Source organism: Octodon degus, unplaced genomic scaffold (genome assembly GCF_000260255.1).
Source record: "Octodon degus isolate 3935 unplaced genomic scaffold, OctDeg1.0 scaffold00197, whole genome shotgun sequence".
In the NCBI taxonomy this organism is placed as follows: domain Eukaryota; kingdom Metazoa; phylum Chordata; class Mammalia; order Rodentia; family Octodontidae; genus Octodon; species Octodon degus.
This window is the reverse complement of record NW_004524773.1, coordinates 1,311,966-1,322,376: the sequence shown is the minus strand read 5'-3', so window position 1 is coordinate 1,322,376 and position 10,411 is coordinate 1,311,966. Positions and strand designations below refer to the sequence as shown.

Sequence of the window (10,411 nt, the reverse complement as noted above, 5' to 3'; positions counted from 1 at the left end):
AAATTGAATATTTTACAAAAAAATGTGCTCACCCAAATATTTTTTTCTTCCTAATTTTTTTTTTTTTTTTTTTTTTTTGGTCTTTTTGAGACAAAGTCTCACTCTGCAGCTTAGGCTGGCCTTGAGCTCACTTTGTATCCCAGGCTGGTCTCAACCTTGCAGTGATCCTCCTGCCTCAGCCTCCTGAGTGCTGGGGTTACAGGCATGTGCCACCACCGCCAGCTCCTTATTTTACTTTTTAGGCAGAGTGAGAGAAAGAGGATTAATGTGTTGACAGTCGCTGTTAATGACCACTGGCTAGACGGATATTTTGTGAGGGGCCAGGAAATTGGGGTGATCCCGCTCTGGAATTCCTTCTGTTCCATCGGCTGGAACTTCTCAGTGAAAGCGTTTCCCTGCCATGCATTCACACAGCAAAGGTGTGTGGTGACCCTTTAGCTTTGTCCTTCTTTATTTGCACTACTGGGCACTGGACCAGGGAGTGACGAGCACCATCCCGGGCCCTATTTATTTATGTATTTACTTATGTACAGGAGCTGAAAGCCAGAAGCTGCTCCACTACTGAGCTACTTCCCAGACCTTTTTGAATTTTAAGTTTTGGCTGAGTCGCCCAGGCTGGCTTTGACCTTGTGCTCTTTCTCCTTTTTTTTTTTTTTCATATTGAAAATTGAACCCAGAGCTTTTGTACTGCACTGTATCTCCAGTGGATTTGATTTTGTTAATTTGAGATAGTTCTGCTAAGTCGCTAACTTGCCCAGACTGGTTTAAATTTGTGATCCTCCTGCCTCAGCCTCCCAGGTAGCTAGGACTAAAGGCATGTTGTATCACACCTAGTTTAATTTCTTTTTTATTTAACTTTGGTCAGTGTCTTAGTTACTCTTCTCCCGTTGCTGGGACAAATACTCGGCACTCAAAATGAAGGAAGGAAAGGTTTATTTAGCTCACAGTCACTGGAGGTTTCAGTCCATACTCAGCTGGGTCCAAGGCAGAGCGGCACATGGCAGAGGGCAGCCTTTCATGGCGGTGGCAAAGAGCAGAGGGCAGAGGAGAGTAGCCGAAGCTCAAGCAGCTAACTTCTCTTTCCTCCTTACACTGAAATGCAAATTACCTGCCCCAGGGCAGGTGTAGCAACCACATCCACAGTAATCAATCAGAACTCCAGAAGCCACCCCAAGACTGCATGAGGCTTTGGGGAGACACTTAGACACAAACCAAAACAGTCACAAATAATGAATTGGTTTCCTCTTATCCTACATAGAAATGAATAATTTTTTTATTTTAGTATTATTATGAACTTTTTTTTTTTTGCAGTAGTGGGAATTGAACTCAAGACCCTGCGCTTGCCAGGCAGGTGCTTATTCTACTGAGCTATCTCCCCGGCCCCAGAACTTGCAAATTTTAACTTAATTGAATGTGTTACTTTGCTATGGCTTCTGTGGCAAAGCACCACCAAAATTTGGAATGTAAAACAACAGAAATGGCTTTCCAGCCAGCTGTGTGAAGTCACTTTTCCTGAGCTGAGGTCGGGACATCAGCTGGGCTACATTCCCAGACTCAGCTTGCCTCCTGGAGCACCTGTGTGCGTGCACATGCATGCGCACGCACATGCATGCGCGTGCACATGCATGCGCGCGCACATGCATGCGCGTGCACATGCATGCGCGCGCGCACGCTTTCTTCAGTGTGTGTGACTGTGTGCCTCCAGTCTCGGCCCCTGTGGTCATGTTCCCCCCTTCTGTGTTTTAATTGCTCAGCCTTATCAGGGTACTTGGGTTTATATTTAGAATCCTCCATAATAATCGTGTCAAGATCCTTAACTTCTCAGATCTGTAAAGTTTCTTTTTACTGTCCAAGGTGGCATTGACAGAGTCAGATCTCCTCCAGGTAGGGACTGCTGCTAGTCTATCACAGTTAATCACTTCCTTTACTGACGCTGTGCCCTTGAGCTACGTCCTCAGCCCTCCTCTATGCTCTTGACCCCACTAGTCTTTGGTGGCTTCCTTGCTTGGTGGAATTTCAACATCTCTGCCTTTTTTGGTGCCCTTCTCAACCTGAGAAGTGGTGTAAGTCATTTTTCTAGAAAGTTCTTGTTACTTTTAGAGGAAACGGTGTTTAGATGTGTTTAGATACCATGGTGTGGCTATTAAGGGTGTCAGAAGGTCCACACTGAGGCTAGGACTTTTTAGTGTAAAGAACCAGGAAACAGATACATTTTTTAGCTAGAGAAAAATAAAGTCTGTATTTAGCTAACCTCCTCAATTGTGCAGTTGCATCTTTTCTCTTGCTGAAAATCTGTTTCCAGGGATAGAGACATAATTATTTGCTTCATCCTAAATAATACCAATATATTGCTAAATATAAGTGTTGTGAAAAGGCGGGTGTCATGGTGCGCGCCTGTGGTCCCAGCCCTGCGGGAGGCTGAGCCAGGAGGATTGCAGAGCCGCATACAGAGACCCTGGCTCAAAACAAAACAAAACTGTGAATAAAATTTAAGGCTTTGCAGGTTTTCTTTCTTTGTCTTTTTTAAAAAAACTTTATTTATTTATTTGTGGTACTGGGAATTGAACTCATGACCCTGCGCTTGCCAGGCAAACGCTTATTCTACTGAGCTATGTCCCTGGCCCAATTTTTGTCTTTTTTTTTTTTTTGGTGGAACCAGGGATTGAACTCAGGCCTGTGCTTATTGTACTAAGCAATCCCCGGCTCAAAAAGTAATTTTTTCAGGCCTTTGTGTTTGCCAGGCAAACGCTTATTCCACTGAGCCATCTCCTCAGCCCCCTTTTTTTCCTTAGGCTTTAGGCTGTATCTTACTTGCTAAAATAATGTGTTCTAGTTACCTCACGTAATTCTCACTATTGCACGGACTCTGGCGCAATAGTTTTTGTTTTGCTTCCAACAGTTGGGCATGGTGGTAGCTCAGCTAATCGGAAGGCTGAAGCAGGAGGGCTTCCCCACCCCAGAAGTTGGAGGCCCGCCTGAAAGGAGATGGACCTGATGGTGTCCTCCTCCCTCTCTAGCCCAGTCTCCTTCCCCGCAGGGTGACCCGACTGGCGTCGGAGAAGCGCGAGCTGGAGGCGCAACTGGGCCGCTCGCGGGAGGAGGCGCTGGCCGGGCGGGCGGCGCGCCAAGAGGCCGAGCAGCTGCGCGGGCTGGTGCGAGGCCTGGAGCTGGAGCTGCGGCAGGAGCGCGGCCTCGGACACCGGGCGCCTGCCCGCCGAGGCCAGGACTGCCGCCGCCTGGCCAAGGAGGTGAGGGGCGGGGCGGCTGGCGGGGCCAAGCTGGGCCGGGGCTCGGCATGGGTCTGGATCCTGGCGCTGCTCTGTTCCTCCGCACAGCTCGAGGAGGTGAAGGAGTCAGAGCGCAGCCTGCGCGCCCGGCTGAAGACTTTGAACTGCGAGCTGGCCTCGTACAAAAGGGGGTGAGGGGCGGGGCCAAGGTTGGGCGGGGCCTCGGAGCCTCCTCGGAGGCTGCAGGTGGGTTTGGGGCTGGTGGGCGGGACCCAGGCGGGGGGCGGAGTCAGAACGTTGTAGGGTGGGCGGGGTTGGGTGGGGCGGGGGTGGTGCAGGGAGACTCGGGAGTGGGCTATCCAGAGGGCAGGGCCGATGGGGTCCCGCGACCTTCCCTGGATTTTACTGTGGGTGGCAGGAAGTTGGGCAGGTCTTAGGGCAGCGGGGATCTGGGGGGGGGCGGTGCTGGGGAGGGAAAGCCTGACCATGCAGGGGGTCGGCAGACAGGTGATGGAAGGGGGCAGGGTTTAGGGCTCAGTGAGGGGCTCTGGAGCTGGCAGATAACTTGGCCGGGCCTGGGGGACGTCCGGGACAGGACTGGGCTCTGACCTGGCAGTGGGACCTGATGGGGTCCTGTGCTTGCAGGAGGCGGACTCTGCTGGTGCCCGCGGCCCGGGAGGACCGGGTGTCGTCGCGGGAGCGCTCCACATCACGGGGCCGTGGAGCCGCCCGGTCTTCCTCAAGGGAGAGCGGCCGCGGGACCCGGGGTCGGGGCCGACCCACCCGCCCCTCGCCTTCGCCCTCAGGTCTGAGCCCCGCCTGAGTTGGGGGGTCCGGGGTGGGGCAGTGACCCTGCCCCTCGTCACCCCCATACTGTCCTAGGTGGGCGCGCACCGCGCTTCGACCCCACAGCCTTCGTGAAAGCCAAGGAGAAGAAGCAGAGGGAGATCCGGATGAAGTTAGTATGCCTTTCCTCCCCGCTGCCCTCATCCCAGCCCGGGTCCTGGCTGCCATCTACTGTCACTCGCCACTCCCCGCTCCCAGCTGTCCCACCTTCGTCCCACGCTTCGCCTGACCCTGCCCCCTCTCCTGACTGCTCAGTTGTGCTGCTTGCTTTTCTCTCCTAGTTCCACCAGGTTTGCGTCGCTGCCTGCTCTCTCCCCTCCTGTGCCACGTGGCAGGGTCCCCAGCTCTGGCTGTGGCTCAGGAACACAGCGACACCCTTCCCATCATGATTTGGGCGCGAAACAGGCGTCTGTCTTGTTTTTTTCAGGCAGCAGCAGCAGCGGAACCGATTAGGCAGTGGAGGAAGTGGGGACGGCCCATCCATGTCATGGTCTCGCCAGGCCCGGCCCCCTGCTGCTGTGACCAGCCGAGGAGACACAGCCAATCGCTCCCGCCACCGCAGCTCCTCAGGTCAGTGGCCTGGAGCTGGTGCTGGGGTTTTAGGGGCGCGGGATGGGACACCGGCGGGCTGGGCTGACCACTGCCCTCGTCTCCCCCTAGTGGACAGTATCCGCAGCCGCTGCTCCTCGGCCAGCTCCTGCAGCGAGTTGGATTTCTCAGAGTCACTCTCCAGAGGGTAAAACGTGGTACTGGGCCAAGGACCATTTCAAAAGGATGTCTGGGGCGAATGCACACAGCCTTTTTCAGGGAAAATGGGTGATGGAGGCTGGGGGACTTGAAACTAGGGCAGTGGGCCACATGGGAAGTACCAAAAACCAACCCATCATTGATCCTCACTTACCCCTTCTCTCAGCCTTCGCTGTCACCGCCATAGGAAGCCACCCAGCCCCACACCTTGGAGTGGTTCTAATACAGTAAGTGTCTTTGCCAGGCCTTGGAGGAGGAAAAGGTAGTATTGAGCTACTAAAGGCCAGCTGTCCCCATTTCTCATGCTTCCGTCCTGGGGCTCAGGTTGCAGAGGTGACTGAGATGCTTCTGGAAACAGGGTGCTTTAGGATCATGTGATTGATGGGAAGAAGAGTGGAGCACCTAGGATGCTGTAAGCTTGTGGCCTCAAGTTAGCAGATTTCAAATCTGGGTGCTGCTTCTTCCTGTATGGCTGCAAGTATTTAGCCTCTGGTGCCTCCGTTGCATTACCAGTTAACCCGGCCAAGGTATGAATGACATCAGCTTGGAGGGGTCTTTGTGACAGGTTAGGTACAAGGTGGTTTTGATGTAGAGCGTGCCCAGTAGGTGTCAGCCCTATTTTCTCTGAGGCCCTGGGGTTCAGAATTTCCGGTGGCACTTGTAGGGCAAGGGGAGACAGAGGGAGAGTGCCTGACCCCCTGTCTGCCTCCCTAATCACCAGAAATCCACCCCTCGGGAATGCAGTAGTCAGAGACGCCTGGCCAGTTCAGGGGGCTGGGTCCCCATAAAAGGTGAGCCTGGGGTCCCCCCATACCTGCTGGATGATCATGAGGGCAGTGTATTGGCTTGGAGCTTCCTGTGGCTTCAGACCATCCCCAGCCCCTCACACTGATGCCTGTCCTCCCAGAGTACAGCTCGGACCACCAGGCCGCTGACATGGCGGAAATAGATGCCCGCCTGAAGGCCTTGCAGGAATACATGAACCGGCTGGACACGCGGTCGTGACCATGGAGGGCTGGCACTGCCTTTCCACCCCTGCCCACCAGGTCCAGGGTGGCCTTCCAGCCTCGCCCAAACCCTACCTGTCTGGGGTCACAGGTGTGTGAGGCCCTGACCCTGCGCTCTCCACGCAGTGCACACTGGGAAGGAGGGGTATACATTTTGTAAATAAACGTGTTCATCCTCGGGACCCATTAGCATATAACTGAAGGGTGAGGCGGAGTGGGGAGAAAGGAGGATGGTGGGGAGAAATAACTGGGAGCTGAGGTGCTTCTGGCCACGTCTGGTGGGAGTAGCATTGAGCTACTGACAGCCAGCTGTCTCCATTTCTCATGATTCCGTCCTGGGAATCACTCGGACTCAGGCAACACGTCGGTGAGGCTCTCACACATGGCAAGGAAGGAGCTGCGGGGTAGTAGTAAGCAGCCTGTCTCCAAAGGAGTCCAAGCAGAAATTCTGCATGGGATGTCTTTGTGTGCTGGGGAAGGTATATCCGGCTGCATGGCCCACTGCCTGAGAAGACCCCTGAGCTTCTGTTGGTGACATCTGAACCTGCTTGGTGCTGATTCCTGGGCTCTGACCTGAGACCTCTGGGTTCTGAGCTGTGATATTAGTTTCAAGCTGGGATCTCCGGGGTCTTGGTTCAGGGTCGGGGCCTCTGGGTTCTGAGCACCAGTGAGGACAGAATGCTGGGAGGAAGGCGGGGAGGAAGGGGCTGTGCTGCAGGACCTGCGCAGGAACACAGTTGGAGTTGCATCTTTATTGGGGGCTGCGGGAGGGGTGGGGCGGCCAAGGAGCAGGCCCTCACTCATGGTAGTGTGGCCAAGTCTGGATGATCTGGTAGAGCTGGTCGCCTGGAGAGAGCGTCTGCTGCACATCCCGGTGTCCTTTGAGCTGGTAGTTGGATTTCAGGGCTCCCTGAGCCACACCACAGGCCAGCAGATTCTGGGCTGCCCGGAGAGCCCGTCTTGGGGGTACCCGCTCTGCAGGGGCAGATGAAGTTAAGCTGGTGCTCCCTCTAAAGGGCAGACGTAGTAGGGGGTGTGGCTGTGTGCTCTGAGCTAGTTTTAGTCACCCTGTGCCTCAGCTTGCTCATCCCACGACTGTGGAGGGGAAATGGTTACTGCGTGTAAGCGCCACAGAGCAGTGTCTGGCTCAGTGAGGCCCTTAGTGAGTGCTGGCTATTGCAGTGCTGATAGCTTGTTCCCGCCTCTGCCCCCAAACCTCTGTCCTGCCCACACGAGCCAACATCTATTAAATACTTCCTGGGTGCCCTGAACTGGCTTGAAGATTTTGTGTAGATAACTAATCCTCACGCCCACCTTGTGGTTGAAAATGGTTTCATGATCAGAAGAGGAAGTGAGGCTCGGAAATGCAGTCCCTGACCTGAGGTCACAGAGCTTGGAGATGGCAGAGCCTCAGCCACCACTCACACTGCCCTGCCACCTGCCAGCCCTGTGCCACCCTCCCTCCTGGATGTCACTCACCCATGTAGTTGCCCATGAAGGAGATGCCAATGGATCTGGAGTTCCAGTTGGCACCTGAGTGGGCACCCTTGATGTTCCAGCCCCGGCCCTCATAGACATGTCCATCTTCTCCAATCAGGAAGCTGCATGGGAGGATCAGGGGCTTGAGTGAGGAAGGTTTAGGGGGGCAGCATCTCATCCCCCTTCCCCAACATCCTCACCCCTTTGCTTTCCACCATGGTCATTGATGTGCCTGGTACCACACACCAAGCACAGCTCTGTGTCTGCCTTGTTCTCATCTGCAAAGTGGCCCTGTGAGCCAGTGTCACCCGTGTTACGGATACTCAGAGAGGTGGAGTTATCTGCCCAGGGTCACTCAGCATTTGGGCAGAGCCTGCGTTTCCATTCGGGTCTCTGTAGCTCCCACCGTACACATGATCTTACCCCTCCTCTCATCCCTCTCTGGAGGATTTGTCAAACTCTTGCTTTGCCACACAAGCTCTGAGGTAGGTAGTTGTCTTCCCCTTGTTAAGACTGAGGAGCAGAGGCTCAGAAAACCACATTGTTTGCCCTTCCCCCACTCTGCCTCTGGCCATTTGGGTCCACTTGGGGAACAGAATTAGGGGCTCAGAGGTTGAAATCCTTTCTGCCTCTGGAGGTTTCCAGCCCCGGCAGCAGATCCTGCAGGCTTTCAGTACATCTTGACTGAGTCTCTCTGGGCACCTTGACATGGTCTAGATCAGCACCTTGGAGTTGAACCAACTGCAGATTCACAGGGTCACTATGACACCTGGAAGGTTGGACTTCCCAATCCAAGTCCCTTGGTCTGCTACTTAGGGAAGCCAGCTCACAGAATCTCTCTGAGGAGACTAGAGTCACCCCAGTGGTACCACTGCTGGATCTGGGCAGGCAGTGGCTCTGTGGGAACCTGGCCCTGGGGCAGGAGCTCTCTCTACATTTTATCTGGATACATCACATTTAAACTTTGGCCACCATTGCCAGGTGGGTATCATCAAGAACCCCATTTATAGGTGGGACACAGGCTTGGAGAGAATGTGATATGATAACAGAGGGGTGTTGAGTGTCAGGTACTGAACCCCAAAATCTGGCAAGTAGACATTTTTTCCATAAGCCATTTAGACTAGCAGTTGTAGGGCCAGGCTCCATCTTCCTGACCCGGAGGGGAACAGTTAGGATGAGGGCATCTGACCCATGGAAATGAGCCCAAAAGTTGGAACCTTTGATGAAATTGGTCTGGCTCTAGCTTCTGAGGTTACCTTCCACTGGGGTGCAGGGAGTGGAGGAACCCTGGCAGCTTCTAGGCTGCTCTGGGATCTGCTGGTGTAGTCTGGGTGGGGCCTGGCGAGCTGTACTTCCAGTAAGCTCTGCAGGTACCTGTGGTCCTATTGTCCTGAGGAAGACCCTGTGGGGTTCAGATGTTCCCTCTGTGGATGTGCTTGTGGACCTCAGCTTGGTACACTGGAAAGAGCTGGTGGACGCAGCCCCAGAAGCCGAGCCACCCGACCTCAGGCTCTGTTTCTGCCCCCATGACAAGGTGAACATCGGCAGACTGTTCTCCACACAGCAGTCAGAGCAGCCTCTTACACCTAAGCCAGTGAGTGCCTCTGCTGCTCAGAACCTTCCGTGGCTCTGAAGTCCGTCCCCTGCCAGCCCTTTGCTCACTCTACTCACCCACCCCACCTTACATCCAGCTGCCTAGGAGACCTGCTCCCTCTCTGCACCTGCACCCCATTCACTGCAGCATTCCCTGGCTGCCTGGTCCAGCGCCACCCCAAAACCACTGTCTCTGCACTTTCTTTGGCTCTCTGAAGGAGCTGTAGTGGTCTGGCTCTGGCTTCTGAGGTTACCTTCCACTGCCCTGTTCCTTTTATCCATCACTTCCATCGCTGTCAGCGTCCATCTTGTTTCTCTTGTTTCGCTTTCAGTCACATGCAGGGATAGAGTGGCACTGTTTTCTGCAGTCTCATTCTAGTGCCCTGCACACTGCCTGGCACGAGCTGGTGTCTAATGGCAGTGGCCTGTGGGCTTGGGGCACCTGTGACAGGCTCGGCCGTGTCCTAGGTGTGCTGCATGCACCAGGCCTCCACAGTCTCACTGACTGCAGAGGGGGAAGCTGAGAGGTGGTACCAGCCCTTGCTGGGGAGGGAGCTGCACTGGGTCTGAGGCAAAAATAAACCCTGGTGACCCTGGAACCTCAAATCCCACTTAATCAGTCATGATGCCTCTTCCTGATAGGGTAGCAGCTTTTTTGAATGAGATGCTTCTGTAGAAGTTGGGAGAGGGGCGACGGGACTTACCTGCTGAGGCAAAGCTTGCCCTGTCCCCAGAGCACCTGCTGCCTGCACGTGGCCAGCCTTGGTGATGACCTCGGAGATTGAGTGAGCTCTCCGGAGTGTCAGCCAGGCACGTCCCTGCACCTCTGCCCCTCTCCCGCAGCCTGGCCTCCCGCCGCACTCACTTGTAGGACACATCGCACCAGCCCTTCGTGCGCATGTGGTAGAACTGCACGTTCCGGACCTGCTGCTCACAGGTGGTGGGGGAGTCGCAGGTGCTGCCCGCCGTGTGCGATATCACCACGTAGCGCGCGGGCAGGCTCAGGCGATCGGTGCACTCGGAAGCCAGGGCATTCCACTCTCTCCGAGGCACGATGAAGTCACAGCTGGCCTGGCCTTCTGCTTTCTGAGCCACTCCAAGGAGGGCAAAGAGGATCCAAGCGAACAGCATGCTGTAGTGGGACATGGCGAGGAGTGCTCGCATTAGGATAGCTAGGAGCGCAGCCACCGGGGCACCTTTATCTACTGGGACAGTTGTGTGCGTGTGGGGGCAGGGCTTACTCCCTGGGCGGGGCGTACCGGACCCTAGACCTAGCTTCCTCCTCCGGCAGGGCTGGAACAGGGTGCGGTGCGGTCTTTAGTGCATTAGGGGTCAGGTGGGGCGGGGTGCACAGGCCTTGGGGCGCTTCTCCCTGCTGTTTCAGGAAGAATCAGGGTCTGGACCACTGCCCGGCTTTGTGTCTCCTCTCAGTGGAGACTGGTCAACTTACCTGGAACTTGCACCAGGGGAGAGGCCTCCGGTCTTGGCACATCTCTTCCTTCCGGCAGGGAC

General features: G+C 55.1%; 2 protein-coding genes across 7 annotated transcripts in view; one reads left to right on the top strand and one right to left on the bottom strand.

Annotated features, from left to right (window-relative positions):
* Ccdc61 (coiled-coil domain containing 61) overlaps positions 1-5,860 on the top strand; it is a 22,479-nt gene extending 16,619 nt beyond the window's left edge. For 5 of the 6 annotated variants that reach the window (XM_023704499.1, XM_023704498.1, XM_023704497.1 and 2 more), the window contains 9 exons: positions 3,038-3,248; positions 3,336-3,418; positions 3,873-4,033; positions 4,110-4,185; positions 4,501-4,643; positions 4,734-4,809; positions 4,987-5,047; positions 5,542-5,611; positions 5,728-5,860. In XM_023704499.1, coding sequence (XP_023560267.1) covers positions 3,038-3,248; positions 3,336-3,418; positions 3,873-4,033; positions 4,110-4,185; positions 4,501-4,643; positions 4,734-4,809; positions 4,987-5,047; positions 5,542-5,611; positions 5,728-5,825 — 979 coding nt within the window. In that variant the 3' untranslated portion in view covers positions 5,826-5,860. Of the gene's footprint in view, positions 1-3,037; positions 3,249-3,335; positions 3,419-3,872; positions 4,034-4,109; positions 4,186-4,500; positions 4,644-4,733; positions 4,810-4,986; positions 5,048-5,541; positions 5,612-5,727 lie in introns of those variants that run through there. The other variant, XM_023704501.1, reaches the window with a different exon arrangement.
* A 726-nt stretch (positions 5,861-6,586) lies between these two features.
* On the bottom strand, positions 6,587-10,111 carry Pglyrp1 (peptidoglycan recognition protein 1). Its single transcript, XM_004644397.2, has 3 exons — positions 9,765-10,111; positions 7,307-7,428; positions 6,587-6,802 (listed from the first exon to the last, which is right to left on the bottom strand). The coding sequence occupies exons 1-3, from the start codon at positions 10,061-10,063 to the stop codon at positions 6,624-6,626; spliced, it is 600 nt and encodes a 199-aa protein (XP_004644454.2). The 5' UTR covers positions 10,064-10,111; the 3' UTR covers positions 6,587-6,623.
* Positions 10,112-10,411: the final 300 nt, after the last annotated feature.

Coding starts and splice junctions, on each gene's coding strand:
- Pglyrp1 (XM_004644397.2), bottom strand. CDS start 10,063: ATGCGAGCACTCCTCGCCATGTCCCACTACAGCATGCTGTTCGCTTGG. Junction 7,429..9,764: donor TGGTGCGATGTGTCCTACAA/GTGAGTGCGGCG, acceptor CCTCCCATGCAG/CTTCCTGATTGGAGAAGATG. Junction 6,803..7,306: donor CTTCATGGGCAACTACATGG/GTGAGTGACATC, acceptor CTGCCCCTGCAG/AGCGGGTACCCCCAAGACGG.